This window comes from Streptopelia decaocto (genome assembly GCF_964273445.1).
Source record: "Streptopelia decaocto genome assembly, chromosome: 6".
NCBI lineage: Eukaryota > Metazoa > Chordata > Aves > Columbiformes > Columbidae > Streptopelia > Streptopelia decaocto.
Genome location: NC_138660.1, coordinates 57,869,440 through 57,886,473, shown reverse-complemented (window position 1 = coordinate 57,886,473; position 17,034 = coordinate 57,869,440). Strand labels below are relative to the sequence as shown.

The 17,034-nt window shown below is 40.7% G+C and overlaps 1 protein-coding gene across 7 annotated transcripts in view; it reads right to left on the bottom strand.

Moving 5' to 3' along the window:
* KALRN (kalirin RhoGEF kinase) overlaps positions 1 to 17,034 on the bottom strand; it is a 513,163-nt gene that overhangs the window by 155,510 nt on the left and 340,619 nt on the right. For 6 of the 7 annotated variants that reach the window (XM_082056725.1, XM_082056718.1, XM_082056719.1 and 3 more), the window contains 9 exons: positions 15,055 to 15,273; positions 11,569 to 11,718; positions 10,512 to 10,626; positions 7,782 to 7,897; positions 7,090 to 7,212; positions 4,401 to 4,583; positions 3,170 to 3,288; positions 1,903 to 1,969; positions 926 to 1,035 (listed from right to left, as the gene is read on the bottom strand). In XM_082056725.1, coding sequence (XP_081912851.1) covers positions 926 to 1,035; positions 1,903 to 1,969; positions 3,170 to 3,288; positions 4,401 to 4,583; positions 7,090 to 7,212; positions 7,782 to 7,897; positions 10,512 to 10,626; positions 11,569 to 11,718; positions 15,055 to 15,273 — 1,202 coding nt within the window. The remainder of the gene's footprint in view (positions 1 to 925; positions 1,036 to 1,902; positions 1,970 to 3,169; positions 3,289 to 4,400; positions 4,584 to 7,089; positions 7,213 to 7,781; positions 7,898 to 10,511; positions 10,627 to 11,568; positions 11,719 to 15,054; positions 15,274 to 17,034) is intronic. The other variant, XM_082056720.1, reaches the window with a different exon arrangement.

Genomic DNA, 17,034 nt, shown 5'->3' with positions numbered 1-17,034 from the left:
TATACAATCCCTGGTGGAAAGAGGAATGTGCAATGGAAGCTGAAGAAGGCGAAGCAAGAGAATGTGCTGTTTCTCCAGCCCTGAATCAGGCTGGGAAATGCTTTAACATCACCAGCCAAAGGAGAAGATTGTGGAGGATGCTGGTGGAGGCAATTTATTTTAGCATTGCTAGAAGTTTTAGTGGGAAAAGGACTATGCAGATGCAGCAGGCCAGAGGTGGAGGATGGATCAGAGAAAGGAGAAATGACAGGAGCAGGGAGCTGAGGGGCATGACTGAGGGTTGAAGGGGCAGTAGCTGGGAGCAAGGGAGAGTCAAAAAAGAGAGCAATCAGATGGTATCAGTCAGGGTCACTAAAAAGAACACTGAGAACCACAAAGAGAGTGGAAGTGGGAAGAGAATTTGGTGATCCTAGCATAGTTTTATATAGGAGAAGAATATTTACCTGTATGAGAGGGCAATTCTTGTGGGCTGGAAGTCAATTTATCTATTACTTAAAGGCCTTTTTAATGTAGTATGTAGTTTGAGTCTACTATTGTGATATGCTTTGAAGCTGACTGCACAAAAGCATGCATATGGTAGCCTCTACTGGACCATATTTATATGTATGTGACAGTGAATTTATTTGGCTGAAGCCAGAACTTCAACAGGGTTTATGATTTGTTTTTCAGATTGCTTTGGTTTTGGTGTGTAACCTGAAGACAGACTTTGAAATTCAGAACTAACTTGTGGGATTCAGCACCCCTAAACATTAAGTTATTAAAGAAACACAAGAAATCAGACATTACTTTGCAAATCTGCATCAATTACTTTACACTCTTGGGTGCACTGTACTGTAGGTGCAGACACCACATAGGTGTGCAGGTATACAGATGCCTTTGGTTTCCTTAGTAAGTAAACATTAACAGAACTATAAGGAAAACTTACTTGTTGTGAAAGTCATAGATCTCCTGAATATTGCCAAAGATGATGTGTTCTTTATTAAGGATCCCAGCAGGTATTTCTTCTACTCCACTTGTCATTTCCCAAAGGTAAGTCTGGAAGACACCGGCAATTCTTAGCTTTGTGAATAAACGTAGTGGAAAAGGAATAGATCTCCCTGTTTTATTGCCAAAGGCACAAACTGACAAGGGAACTGTGTATTACTTTGAGATTAAACAAACAAGCTAAAATAAAAAATATTCCAGTGTCACAGAAAGCTCTCCAGAGAAATTCAAAGTGCTGACGCTTAGAAGCTGTCTGAGGAAAAAGCAGAAACATGTCAACACCACCTGTCTTTGCTGTCCAACTGATGGTGTACACAAACTGCAGGCAGAAACAGCTGAAATATAAGTCAGATTTGCCAATTCAGTAGCATTAGATGCATAAAAATCTCTTTCAAACTGGAGGGATGTGAACGCTGACAGATTTCACTGAAATACACTCTGCTTTTTGCCCTGAATATCACAGTCCCCTTCAGGAACACCCTACTGTAAAGCTAGGCAAGGTATTTGACAGCGCAAATCCAAAGGAATAGATTTGAATTCTTAACAAAATGCCCCATGATTCAAAAGAATACTAGAAACGAAGAAATTTCAGGTCAACGTCCAAATACATTGCTCTTTGCTGAGTCCCAGTCTCCCTCTGCAGGGGTGAGCGCAGCTTTGTCAATAAAGGTGCACTCAGGTGTCCCCGGAGGTGCAGATGTTTCCAGCCACGCGTGAGGAGCACAGGACATGGTTCTGTTCATGGCAGACAAGCTCGCTCAGCTGCCACCTGCAGGACATGGCTCTGCAGCTGCCACCGATGTGGGTACCCTCACATGGGCTCTTGTCCAGGTCACCCTTTGCAGCACAGTGAACATCACCGCAAAAGATACCATCTCCTTCATGAAAATATTGGAGACTCCCTGTGCTGTAACTTACCTCTAAACATTCATGTAAGTCCCTGACGTAAGCTTTTTCTGTCTGAAGCAGCTCAGCCATAATGAACCTGGAAAAAAAGAAAGCATTTCAGGTGTTTTGGACATTATGGGCATTTGTACAATGAACAGAAAACAAAACATCCTTCTGTTGTCTTCATGAATCAATGTATGTCCACTCTAAACCTTCATCTGTCTCACGTTGCACATTTCAGCTCCACGAAAGAAATACCACTTCATACTCTACTGCCTTGCAGGATTATTTTCTAAATAACTTTTCTCCACAAAATTACATTAAGTTGTGTTTCTGCAGCCCTGAGTTGTGATTCACTATCTACATGCCCATCCTTAACAGTCAACTGATTCTCAGAACTTTTTTCCCAGGAGTAAGGACTTGAGCTTCACCAACAACACTTGCACCTTTACTAATAGTCAGTGGAAAGTCACCCTGAAACTTGACCTTCAGTGCAATACAGATGGATTTCGAAGACACCACTAAATCGAAGAGGCTTCAACAGCTTGGTATCTGACTGGAGAAAATCCAGACTGCTGGGAAGCACAACAACCACATCTGTAGTGCCTGAGTCTGAGCATCTTCAAGTTTAAATGCCCAATGTTTTGAAAATCTGACAAGTGTAACCACTGTTCCCTAAAGCAGAAACTATTTCTTATCAAGGTTATTCACCGTAGTGCCAATTTCAGAGGGTTAAGAAGGACTGTACGTACAAATTCCTTCCAGAATAGTTTCACACAAAAATTAGGACAAAATACTGTGAAATTTCACTGTTTCTAGATTTAAGTGCAACAAGCACTCTCCAGATATTTCATCTAGTGTGAGATATTTCCAGTTGTCTAGGTTCTGCCCCCCACCTAAGCTTCAAGTGAACTTTTGTGTCACTGAAACCCAGTTAACTCCTCTGGATGTCATTTGAGTTCAGATAATACCCAGACATGTAAAGATGCTTTTCATTTTTTCCTGTTCATTTTACTTTTCACATACACCCAGGAAGAAATCATGACAATGAGTCTAATCAAAGTTCTTGACTCACTCCTTTCCCTTTCCAAAAGTAACTTCTGATTAAAAAATACAACCTGTATGTTCTGAAATTCTCTAGCCTACAAGTCACAACGTTTGCTCTACACCTGTAGACTTATCTCAGTAGCTCTGCAGCTGCAAAGAGTTATAGGACTGTCAGTTCTGGTCATACAAATATCACAGAACCACTCTTAGATAATGTGTCATTGTGGACTGTGAGCATTTGGGGACATACTCCTTCTTTCTGGCCGACTTTCTTTTTTCTTCATTGACTTCATGATTTGCGTCTCGCAGCTTTACCTCCCGGTCTGAAAGACTTGCTGGAATAATATCTAGTTCTAGGTCCTTGTTATCCTGGAAAAAGTGAGAGTGCAGATTTTAAATTCATTGTAATCCTACTGTTAAATTCATTGTAATCCTACTGTTAAATTCATTGTAATCCTACTGTTGTTGTGCAAAATGCAGCATGTTCATGAGATCAAATGGATGAGGAGGGACAAAAGTAAGATAAAGATACCAATGTCAGAAAGAAGAAAATTTAAAGAGGTAAGAACTAAAGTAAGAATGGAGAAGGTGAGAGGGAAATTTTAAAAAAAATGTATTGAGATTTATTATTGTCTTCACCGTTACTCCTATCTAGGAACAGGTATTGATGACAAACATCTACATTTTACCTCACTCCTTCACATCTAAATTAGTTGCCTAGTATGGGACTTCGTAAATACTTGGATAAAGTAAGGTGCTATCCAGAGACAATCCAAACTACCAATAGTCTTCTGCCATGGAAATACCTTACCAGACTGTGGTTGTAAATTTGTGTACACCAGAGACCCTACAAGGAACAGTACATTTAAGGTATCTTGAGGGTGTGAGGGAATTTATTCCTCCTTCTTTGATTTTGAAGGATGGTGACTGAAAGGTGTTTTTGCCTCTGGCACTCCCCCTTACTACTGTGACCAGGGAATAGCCTGAGACTCCAATTTTTGTTTCTCTTGTATTGCTCTATTTCACCTAAAAGAGCTCAGAGATGAGGTTGGGGATCAATTTTTTGGTTACTTTGAAGGGTGAGAGAATGGAAACTTACAGTCAAAACCTTTGTTTGATTCAAAATAATGGTGTGGGAGCAGGATTTATGGCTTATGCTAAAATTAACAGAGACTTTTATTCCAACAATGTGTTTCCCCTCCTTTGCAATAGCTGTATGGTCTCTTGGAGAATTATACAAACATTTGCTTATAAAGCCTTTCTGATCTTCACCTATCTACTCCTCATATCACTGATCTGCCACAAAAACCCACACTTTTTATCTTCAGAAACAGTTCTGAGCTTGGCTGGGTTGGTTGGTCAGGTTTTAAGTGGTTCTAATGAACACAGGATACCCTGCAGCCTTCATGCCATGGGCTTCACTGCCCTTTGTGACTTTCAGCTTTGGTATAAAACCCCAGCAGGACACAGACTTACAGTACCTCTGTATTGATTCCAAGGGCTTTTTCCAGGGAGTAGCGGTATTTCCCCATCCTGAGAGAGAAGTCACGGTAGCGTTTGTCAACGGTGGTGACCCACTTCCTAATTTCAGTGGCGTGTATATGTCCTTTTTCTACAAAGCTGTCGGCCAGCTGGATGAGGAGCTTCACTTTCTCCTTTGTTTGCTGCCCAAAATACGATCCTCGGTTATATTGCATCCTTATTATTTCCTTTGCTTTTAATTCACACAGCAGTCAGAAGCAGCTCATAATTTTTTACACATCATTAAAGCATGCCTGTACTTCATCTAATACAGAATCAGATGCTTTAAACCTTACCCAGTAAAACATGAAAGGAATGACATTTTAATAAGAACACTTACGAAACTGAAGGAGATAGAAAAAGTCAAGTTTTTGAAAACACACACGCACAAACACATAAGGAAAACATGTTGGAAGTTAGACATGCCTCCTTCCCATAACCAAAAACTTACTTTCTTGTGAGCTTTGGAGTAGAAGACAAGATTTGAAAATCATACCTCATAAAATATAACAAGTTATCCTGAATCTGTACTGGGGTGGTTCTGCAGACCTGTGTGGGCAGGTCATTAATACACCACATATCAGTCCAGGAAGTGAGTTTGAGTCAGTGCTGCTCTTTTTCAGAAACAAACAGAATTTAAATCCAACTTCCTGGACTACTATAAAATCACCCATCAGTATTTTAGTTGGAGCATTACAAACCAAAAGATCCCTGAACTTCAAGATATAAACTGAGCCCCCAAACCTTCCAGTGGTCTTTTGTATTCCATTGGAGCTCTGACTGTCCCTTAGTCTCTATGGTTTTTCATATTGAGGAACTTCATGCAAATCTGGCACAAAGAATAGTTATAAATTTTAGCTTAGATTCCAAATCTGCCTCAGGAACTAAAGGTGCCTGGACCCTCATTTGAGCCAAATCAAGTACAAAATGTTTTAAAAACCTGAGATATCAACTGTATAGACTGCGCTTCAGCTGTAACACACATTTTAATCCTCAAAAGCAAAAGGAAAATCAGTCGTATTCCCAGAGGTAATGGCAAGCTGCTTTTCAGAGATGGGGAGAACTTTCCACTCTGCCTGAAGTGAGACATCCTGTCAGTACTTGACATTATCAGCAGTCTGGCTATAAACGGGCAAATGCATGTCAGACCAGAAAACATGTAGCAGATTTCAAAGACAAATCTAAATTCAAGACATTTCACCAGCAAAATAAATTCACAGCAGAATGGGAGGCCAGCTTAACAAATTAACTGAGTTCTTAACCAAGGTGAGGTATGGAGAAGTAAAAATCTGACTTCATATTTAAATATTTCATTCCCAAAAGCTACTGGTGTCTTGCTTTCCAATTAGTTTGCTCCAAAAGTTATTTGGATGAGGAAGGCTTTCAGTTACAGCCTAATTTGAGAATAACATCAGTGTGGGAGCAATAGGCATTTACCAGATTCCACGTGGCAGGTAAAATATTCTAGGTCAGCAGTAGGAAAGTGATTTACTAAAGCCCTAGGGAGCAAGACAGGATGTGACAGTGTAAGGAACAACCAGGAATAGTCGGTAAGGAACAAGTCATAAAACTCACTTCTAGGCTGATTCAAGAGTAGAAATAGTTTGGAAATTTCAGGATGAATTGGGATTATTCTGATCAAAACTAAATTATAAACTGGAACATGATTTTAGGCAGACTGATTATGGGTGCTTAGCAGAAGTACTGTTAAAGGAATGTTGTAAGGGTCCTGTCTGACTAAATTAACTTCCAGATACTTCTAATTATCTCCTATTCTCACAAATATGCAAGCTAAGGAAAAAGAAAGGGGAGAAGAAGAACACAAGGGCTGTGAATCAAACCCATGCAAGCATGGACAGCCTAATGAGGAATTTAAGGATTACAGAAGATCAGTCTCAGGACACAGTGAAATGAAGCTACATAATACCAAAGCCAAGGCCTTGCTGCAGTCTGACTTTGCAATTTAAATCCTTATCAGTGACGGTAATACCCCTATGGATTCATTGTCTGTGAATTACCTATGGTTTGAATTAATTTGTCTGAAGCAGATCCAATCACCATTCCTTTATAAACCCCATCAGATTTCTAAGAATTGCTCCTTATAAATGAATAGATTCTTGGTAATGAAGCTTTGTATTAGAAGTGTTCATCCTGGAGTTCACAAACCCATTTATTTTAAGTATTTTGTTGGGATCAGCACATTATTGCAAATGAGATAAATGATCATCTGTGATCAAACCAGCTGGAATTAATGAACCAAATTGTAGTTGTACTGACAGAAGAAACAGATAGGGAATCCGAGATGACCTTGGATATGTTCAGCTATACCATTCTTGTATGATTGAGGATGGAATTAGAGTATGTCTCATTAGGTTGCTGTGAATTCTGTATGCAAATGGAGTTTTCCTTCTGATCAGAACAAAAATGCTCCAAAACCAATATAGACCAAGGGGCAGAAAACTTCATTTTTGTGCCTGTATCTTGCTAAAACTGAAAGATCACCCTTCTCAAAAGACATTTCGCTTTTGGGCTGGGAATGTCATGAGAAAAATACAAAATCATGATAATATTAGTACAAAGATTTAAGGCATTGAAACAGGATCATAAGCATAGATTAAAGCATATGCCGTAATTAAAATTGTTGTTTACCTTGGCAGGTACTCTGAATTCCCCGTATTCCTTCAGGAGTTCCTGAGTTTCTTCTGCTGATTCCCCTGTGGAGGTGTGAGTAGAGAGGTAATATTCGCCTGTTTCTTGGATCCAGTCTAAGGCCTGTGAACGTCAAAAACAACCAAAGGAAAAACAAAACAAACAGTCTTTGTATTTCAAGAACTAATCCTCTGACAAAAACATCTGCCAAATAAAGGATATCAAATCCATTGGGACTTAATACTGTGTACACTAAAACATTTTCTAGGAACACATAAAAAGAATACAGTAATCAAAGCAGGTGGGAGAGGATACAAAAGGTGCAGTATATTTCCTAGGAGAAAAAGGAGTGTAGGGAATTCTATCTATATACAGATACATTTGCATGCAGGGAAAGCCGTTTTCTCATTCAGTAATATCTCAATAAAACAAGTTTGCATTTATATTTGTTTTCAAACAAATGAACAAATCCAGAAGTTAATTTGACCTAGCGAAAATACTGAGTTCTGTTGTAGAGTTTTGGCGTTTTATTTAATTGTTTTAAAAAGCTACCTTTGCCATGTTTTCAGAAGTTACAGTTCTTAATTACAACCGGAGATTGTAACAGGAACCCCACACAAAAGTGTTACACAGGTACAAGAAATATTTACACGCTGCCAGGACAGAAAGCCAAAGCGGGGTTTTTACACTACCTGCTTAGCACTGCGCTCAAAGACAACATATTGTTGGCACTGGTCTAATCTTCGCTTCTTCAGGGTCCAGAAGTGAAGGACCCGGTTCTCCCTCTGCAGCAGCTCGCTCAGAATGGCTGAGGGCAAAGGAAAACATCTGCATGATTAGTGATTCTGTGAGTTCCTACAGAAATAAGCAACAAGAAACTGAATTTACTCACTCTGCCTGAACTGCATTCCCAAGAGCAGAGCCCCTGAGATTGTACTTCTTAAAAACAAGTGCTAATGCAAAGGGCTGCTTTAAAACAACGACAACAACAAAAGTACAGTTGCAGGGTTATCTGGTAAAGAAGAAGAGGCTAAACCAGGGTTTGGGATTTACCCCACCAAATATGCTGGTGTACATGATCTCTAGTCCTTTCGTTCTTCTCTGGTGCTTATTTCAGGAGCCTAGTACTGGTTGATATAGGAGAAGCTGCCCTTTTACCACCTTCACTGTCGCACTGGCTACAGCTTCCCAGCACGTGGCACTGAAGTCTGCTGTCCCATTCAGACCTCCAGTCATGACTGAAAATAATTCAGGCCTGAGCCCCAGGTTTGACATACCTGGTAAGGTTTCCTTATACAGCTGTGCTGCCTGGTGACCCTCTGTGTGCTCCCTCTGCAGCTACTGCTGGGCTACGACTTCGGGTTGTATTGGTTCTCTAAACTGTTTTCTATGTGATGGAGATGTGACAGGCATCCAGATTCAGGAAGAGACTGGCAGGAGAACTGCTACTCCTTGGAGTCTAGGACATACATGTTCTCCTTGAAAATCCAAGACTATATCAACTTGATAGAAAGGCATGATTTAGCTCTTTAAAAAGTATCATGGGTTTAACCGAAAAGACTGCACACAGAGACAGTGCAAGAGATTTATGTTATATTATAACACAAACCTTAATTAAACCTGAGTTTTTCAAATTAAACTGAGTTTAGCCATGTGTGGCTGGCAGCAGAGTGGCTCATCCCAGCCACGGCTGGGTCCGGAGCTCAGGTTGACACCTCGCAGGAGGCGCGGGGCCACCCTCCTGCCCCATCCTCAAAGCCCAGCATCCACCAGGGTGGGCTCAGGCACAGGCAGCCCTGTCAGAAGCTACACTCTGTTGTATCAAAACATTGAGTCCGGCTTCCCAACCACTTGCAGTGACTTACAATCATCTGCAGCACCTGTTAAAACCTCTCTCACCCTAAGCCCTTTCTGAATGTATTGATATTCATTGCTTATGTATTAATACCAGTGGCAGCAGACAAACTTGGATGTATTTGTCCCCACTTACAAGTGTGACACTGATTACGGTCAGAAAATCTGTAATACCTAAGTTAATTGCAAAACCTAGCCCAGTCTCTGCTGAGGGCAATGGGAACTTTGAATGACAAAAGGAACTTGAAGATTGTCATGAGCATTCTAGATGAGAGCTCTGCATAAACAGTTTATGCCAAAAACCCTAGTTTTTTTCTATACTAATGACTTTGATGTGGAAGCTCAATAAGTATCCTACTAAATAGTGCTTTTATTCTGAACTAAAGTGCTCACTTCAGAGATGTTCTGTGGATAGACTTGCCAAGCATAAGAATTACACTTTTAGCTTACAAAAAGGCTAATATACAAGCTGATATTTATACAAGTGAGTTATTTCAAACAAGCCCAGTGAGGAACACTCACAAGCTTATATCAGGTGCATATTTGAGAGTTTGTTGAGTCAGAGTTTAATTAAGTTCCCCATGATTTTCAACTGAAGGGAACAAGAGTCCACAACAACAACAAGCATCTGACACGTTAGAGGAGGAAACTTGAACAAAGAGCTATTAACATTGAAGAAATGGTACTGTAAGAAGGGAAAATAATCTCTCCAGTAGCACCATTTTAATCTTCTGTGCATAACCAAAGTTCCCATCCCTCCCACACATATAATGGCTGCACTGCTTTTACCCTGTCTTCCTATGGCCTGTAAGAAAGCCAATAATAATAATACAAAAAAAAAAAAGGGTTAGTTCTGCAGAATCACTTTCCTCATTCTTATCAGTACCTGGCAGCATTGCTAGGCATATATTAAAAACTGTTTAATTAAGCAGAGGAGTGGAAACATTTCAAACATCTCAGATGTATCATCTGATTGTAAACAGTGCTCCTTTGACCAGAGGAAAGTTAACTACAGGGAGATGCTTTTGCTGGTGATTGTTTGATGTGGTAGCACACCAGACATGATTCCAGGGACAAAAGAAAAACCAGCAGAAGCATCCTAGGAACAAACGAGTTTGGGGTTAATTTTTTTTCCAGTGCTCAGCAGTAGCAGGATACATAGAGATCTTGTATTTTATATGTGTGTATTTTTAATGCATTTTAAGATATTAAGGCAAAATAGTGTCTGATCATCTCAGCCGACAACCTACATGATGAGGGATGGCACGGTGTCACTCCCACAGACTCTCCTGACAACAGAAGCCAGAGGGAGCCCATGTTTCAAACCCTTTTCCTTTTTTCCTCCTCCACCACTTGCAACAGCAGAGTTCTGTAGAAGAACGCACGCCCAGCTTTTGAGAGACCTCGCTAACACTATGAAAGCTGTCAGGCAACCATATCCTTTTAGTGACAGTAGGTGGCAAAACTTTAGGTGCCTTCTCAGCATGTCCACAAGCTTTAGGAAGACCACACAGCAATGGGGGAAGCAAATGAGACCTTCAGTGCCATCATTGCACCAGTGCACCAACCTTTCACTTGCTGCTCGGGCCCCCTTGTATGGCTTGCTACTCCGGGCATGCTGACGTTGTTCCGGTGGATGTACTTGAGGAATACCTCAGCGTTCCTTCGTGCCAGTGTACAGGCCTAAGAAAAACAGCCCCCACCAAGAGCAATCAGTAAAGATGAGCAAAGAAAGCAAAGGGGACTCAAGGGAGTTATCTGCTTATTTTGCAGGGAGAAGTTCTCTTTCATTTGAGAATACGAGAGCTTCAGCTAAGAGTCTATAAACTCAGCCAATAAATTAACAGCCTCATAAATGTATTAAAACACAGAAGTAATTTTGATTATACTGGCTGATTTTATATAGTAAGGCTAATTAATGACAACAATAAAACAACTAGCTTTATTACTGTCATTATGTCAAATATGTCACTGTCATATGTCACATATAATTTCAATCTAACCAAAGCTAACCCATCTCTTGAGAAAAGTACACATTTTTTCAAAAAATGCACAATCTAGAGGCATAATTTCTTAAGCCTTGACTGCAAGAGTGGTTTCATGTTGTGTATCAGTTTTAGTGGAAGGTGGAAGGCTGGTTGTCTGCCTGTCAGATCTGCAGATCTTACAAAGCAGCACCTGGAAGGCAGGAGAAAAATCTCTGTTTCCATCCTGGTGCTGGCTTGCAGAGACACAGTTGCTTCAGTTATTGGCTTGGAGGACAGAATTTAAATGCCATACTGTTTATATAAGCCAATGCCAAAATGTCATATAATACCTGACATTTATAATGCTCATAGTATGCAGTTTTGATAAGTTGAACTTTGAACCAGCACAGCTAATAACCTCTGGGTGCAATGCAAACACCGCCTAAATAGTCCTGATGACATCTCCATGAGATGTGCATTGATAATGATGTATATCACTTCTACTATAACAGTGTGAAACTGGCCTAGGGTTTATACAGCCAGCCAGTAGCTGATCTAGAATTACACCTCAGAGCCTCCTCTCAAACTCATTAACACTGCTTTAAATTGACTAATTAATGGGGAGTTTTCCTGATTTATTAGAGAACTAAAATGAGACCTTAAGAAAAGCCTCCTTCTGTTCCAGATGTTTGCTGATCAGAGGGATGACGTGGTCTATCTCTGCTGCCGGTCCAAGTTTATCTCGACCTCCACACCAGTCTTCATCCCGTCTGTATTCTTGCTCCAAGCTCTCTAATACACTGCACACCTGAAACATGCCCATTGCACAGCAATTCAGTTATCTATGATCATAATCAAGTGGAACATGTTCGGTAAAAGTCTATGACCAATAACATTCCAAATCGAAATGCTTTGGACTGTGGGCCATGGCATGGAGGATAAATGGGTATGAAACAGGCTCTGGACAGAATGATCTAGCAGTTCTTCTTATCCATAGGGATCTCTACTGTTTAGGATGAAATTCATCTGTTTTAAGGGTGATAAATCTTTCTTCGATTCCAATGGATAGTGATTGAGGAAGCTCAAAAGGTTGAATCAAGGCTGGGGTCAGTGTTGGCCCCAGTGGATCATTCAGGAAACAATCCCTCTTCTGGAAGGGTGGTTTAGATGTGTTTAAATCCAACTGAAGTCAAGGGACTTAGCACATACTTAAATAAAAACACATGCTTAAATACCTTCCTGAAACATAGTCTGAAGCTGGAACTAATTCTCTTCAGCTGCATGTTAGCTGCTCCCTATACAGCTTTTGTACAAACTGATGGAAACTGAAAGACATTAAATCAGTGTTGCAACCCAGGTGATTGCAGGTGTTCCACAGTACAGTGCTAACACAAGTATCTTCTGTCTTGGTAGAATAATGGGAAACAGGTAAATAAACCAAAACAGCCTGCAAACAGTATGCGCAGTGACCTCAGACAAGGCTGAGTCTTTTGTGTTGTGAATCCCAAGAATTATTCTTAGTGGCCTGTTCAGATACTGCAAAAACTGCCAAAGTTTTCATGGCTATTTGGGACTTCACTCTTCTGTCTCAGAGGGCTCTTCCCACACACTCCACCGCTGAGATTATGCAAGATCCAATCAGTTATTGCTAGGGGTCCAGATATCCATGTTCACCCTTTTCTTGCTTAATTCTGCAACTTTTATATGAACGCAGTTATAATTCAGAGAACTCTACATGCTCAAGAGCATAGTCTGGAAGAGTCTCCAGTGCCACCCACCAATCTTCTCCACTATCACAGGCCATTTTCATATAATTCCATTCATGAACACATCAAACTCAGTTTTAAAACTGGTGAACTGATCAACTTACCATGCTGTGACGCTGTTAACGGACCTTACGTGTTTGAAAATCTGGAACCATCTTCTTGCTTGGATGCAAACCAGCATTCACCCTCAAACACTTATGAAGAGCAAATGCCCTTGTATTTTTTAGGCACAAAAAAGCATTTCCATTTTACTACTTAGTTCTTGAAAAATATGGTACTCTATTGAACTTTGGAGACCTAAAAAATGAAAGAAGATGGACTGCCTGGGGTCCACATCTTTCCAGAAAGGATGGTCCTTGCATATGCAAGTATCATCTCTCTGCTCAGACAATAAGAAAAATTAATGTGAAGTGGAGTGTCAATGAAGTCAAAGAGAAACTTGGCTACTTGAAAGCCAGGATTCCACCAGTTATATCAAGAATGCAGTACGCTTCGTGAAGACAGGCATGAAAAAGTTTGGCTGTGACAGTCTCTCCACCCTCTTAGCTGCTTTTTCTAGATACTCAGGGAATTCAGGATCCAGTAAGATATTCAACCCACTGTCATCCAGTCAGGGAGCAGACTGCTAAGGACCTTAGATCAGTTGTGTAGCCCAAGAGAAGGCAACAGAGTTTATTAAGTGAGTTTATTAAGTGAGTTTATTAAGACTGAGTGATCTTTGCCTTAAACATTTGTTGAGTACACGCAACCAATGAATGAACTGGTGAGCACTGCAGTATATTCGTCAATGACTTGGAAACGGGTAGAGAGACTGAAGTGATAAATTACTGGCTGTGCACATTTTGGCCAGCATATTTGACTGTCTAAAGCACTAATGAATCCCTTAATGGTTTTCATTTCTCACAATCCTCCACCAGCAGTAGTTCATTTCAGTCCTGAATGCATCAGGGACTGTAAATCTGTTTGAAACTCTTCACAGTGAAAGACATTCATTATAATGAATGAACTCATCTTAAACAATCTTAAAAATGCATTAAACAAATGATACCAAATTGCGGCCCAAGGATCATCTACAGCCTTGATGTTAAGGAAAAAATAATCTCTTTCTTTAATGGCATACTTCTAGTTGTGATTTAGCACAACATTTAGTTGTGCTAAAAATCTTCCCATGTCTGGTTTTCTCTAACTGAAGAACTAATTTTGTGATAATAACAATAGAAAATTTAATGGAAATCAATGCTGCCTTCTGTATAAAAGCACGGGTTTCTGCAGTGTCCCTGCTAACATGAACTGCCTGGCTGCAGTAAATTACATCAGGCAGGGCTATTCGAGTATCCACATTGTGACACTAATTCCCACTGACTACAGTATAAATGACACCTGTTTGTGCAAGTGGTGAAAAATCTCACCATACCAGCAGCCATCTGGAATGTTTGCAATTCATAGACACCTGGAATGAAGTAAAGTGTGTCAACATACAATGGTTACTGCTGTAATTATCTGTGTTGCAGATGGATTTAAGAGCAATCCCTTCATATCTTGTACTGCATGCAAAATAACAGGTCATTAATTACAAGCAGTTCTCAAGGAAAAGCAGATTTATATTCTTCAAAATTAACTATGACATCATGTGAACATTAAACTAAAATGGTGGGATGTCTGAAATTCTTCCTATTGGAAAGGGGTTTTTTTGTTTGTTTGTTTTGTTTTGTTTTAAACCAACTTCAAGAATTTTATTGCTTTACTGAAAACTTTAAGGTTAAAGTTATTGCAAACTACTGCCTGCCTTTGTTTGTTTGGGGGATTTTTTGTTACAATACTCCTCACAGAAACAATTTGGCTAGTTCAAAGTTCAGTTTCCATTAGTGGTTTAGCCAATGGAACAAGTTCAGTTAATTTTGCCAGTGCTGTGACATCATTTGCTGGCAGAAGACCCTCTGCACTCAGGGTCAGAGTAGAAACTCCACACCTGCTAATGCTGCGACATCATGGATCACACTCATGTTGGTGTTTACCAGCTGGGAGCCAAGTGAGGGCTCAACACTGGCCCTGTTCAGGTGGCAGAAAGGTTTATAGGCACCTAATGTCTGGATGAAGACATGTAAATGTATGTAAAAGGACAAAGGGCAGCTATTAAGGTCAAGCAGGGCTGACTAAAGCCATACTCTTCCTACTTTTAGGATTACTTGAGGAAAAGGGAGAAGTACAAGCACTGATCCTTAGTGGTATTAGCAGAGCAGGTAGTTGGAACAGTGGAAGAGTGGAGAGACTGCACCGCTGATCTTGTCGAGACGCAAGACCTTCGTGCTATACCCTGGGAGCTAAATCCCAGGCTGTGGTACTCTGCTATGGCACAGATATGACCCTGTTCAGCTCACCTGCTCAGAAGTTTTATAGAAGGCCACCGAGGCGTTGACAAGTTTGAGCCTGTCCTCCATCTTCAGCATCAGCTGCTGCCAGTGCAAGGCCACCTTTTCGGCACACTCTCTGATAGCATCGGCATCATAATGCCCAGCCTGCAGCAACACTTCAGCCTTCTGCTGGACCTGCAGGGCACTCTGGTGTGTCTTCTGTAAGGAAGTGGCATGAAAGAGGGACTGTGTATGGGGGAGGAAAGAGAGGTTGCGTAGATGTGCCAGATGTATGGTAGAAAGGTGAAGCGAGGTGTGAGCATGGAGATGCGAGAAGAGTGAAACATTTTCAGTGAGTTATCTTAACAGTTACTTTACAGTTAATTTTAATTTCAATTTCAATTATTCACACACATTTGCAACATGTTATTAAAGCTTGGGACAAACAAGCACTGGCTAAGGTTAGCTACTGGCTAAGGTGGATGAGCTGTTGCCTCTTGGGCCACAACCAGGGATGGGGTTCCCAGGGGCTCCATTTTGACAACCCTGGTGCATTCTGCTGTTGTACTGAGTTCCCACCCAGCCTGCACTCAGGGCTGACTGCAGCCCACACAATCTGCAGATATCAAAGCAAACACCAAAGAGCTGGCAAAACACGGGCCTAATCACCCTAATTTGACTCTTGCCAGGCTGTTTGTTGGCATCGTCAGCTTTACTCATTTGTGTAATTGTCCTGCCCATGGGATACAAAATGTCAACCCCAGATGACATGAAAATGCCTTACTAAATGGCACAAACTATATCACAAATATCAGCCCCTACAAGATATCACAAGACATGAAAACACCTTATTAAATGGCACAAACTATATCAGCCCCTACAAGAACTGAAAATTAGTACTCATATGGGAACTACACCATGCTACCTTGAAGGGTAGAGCTGGGGGAAGTCAAGCTATTTTCTCCACCATTCTCAAATTAGTAGTCCCTTTATAGGCAGGACTGGATCATCTGCCCCATTCCCCAGCCTACACCACATCCTCTCAGAGTAACCAAGTGCTGGTTCCACCATCCTCTATGGGTTGCTGAGAGGAAAATAGCCCCCAGCCCTTCACAGCCTCCAGAGTAACAGTGTTCAGGCATGGTTTAGTCCCATATTTGATTTTAATCTGCTGAGCAGAAGCCCTAAAATCTCCCAAAGACTCCTCTGTTCTGCATCCCATTTGTAAATGCTGCTGACAAATTCTCATGTGATACTTTTATGATCTAATCCTTGAACCTGGAAAGAAGCTTGAAATCATCTGGTAATACACTGATGAATAATGCAATGTAGAAAAAGCTATTAGCACAAAAAGGATTAATACTTGGCAGAAACATTTAGGAAGAAGTTCAAGAACAACTGGTTAAATTTAATATCCAGCTGCTTTACTGATGTTAGAGTTGTAATACTTGTTTTGAATAGACTTTAAAGGATTTCAACTGAAAATCAATTCCACATCTAGAATGCCTTTAGAGAACTGTCTGCCCTGTGTGCTTTACTGATCTCTTCCCCATATTGAGCTTTAAACACTCTAAGTATTTGATCTAGTGTTTTCTCCCTTTGCAAACTTATTTTCCCCTTACTGTGGTGTAACCCTCTTCTCCTTCTGTGATTTGCATTTACCACCAAATACAAAGCACTTCCCGAAGGGCAGCAAAAATACAAAGCACTTCCCCAATGGCAGCAAGCTGTGATAACACAGCCAGGGGGTGTCTCATTTCCAACCGCTGTCTGGTGATCGCTGCCAATATGTGGTCAGCACAGCTTGGTACCAGCCAGCTCATACAGAATTGATAGAAAACTTCTCCCTGTTCCCTTAGGAGCTGTAACAGCTGCTCTCTCCTCAGTGTGAGTGGAACTGGATCAAAATAGGTCATTAGGTGAGATTTAAGCTCTATACTTATTAGCAACACTATAATGTGGATTGACTTATTTAAAGTTTACGAGAAGACATAAAGACAACAAAAT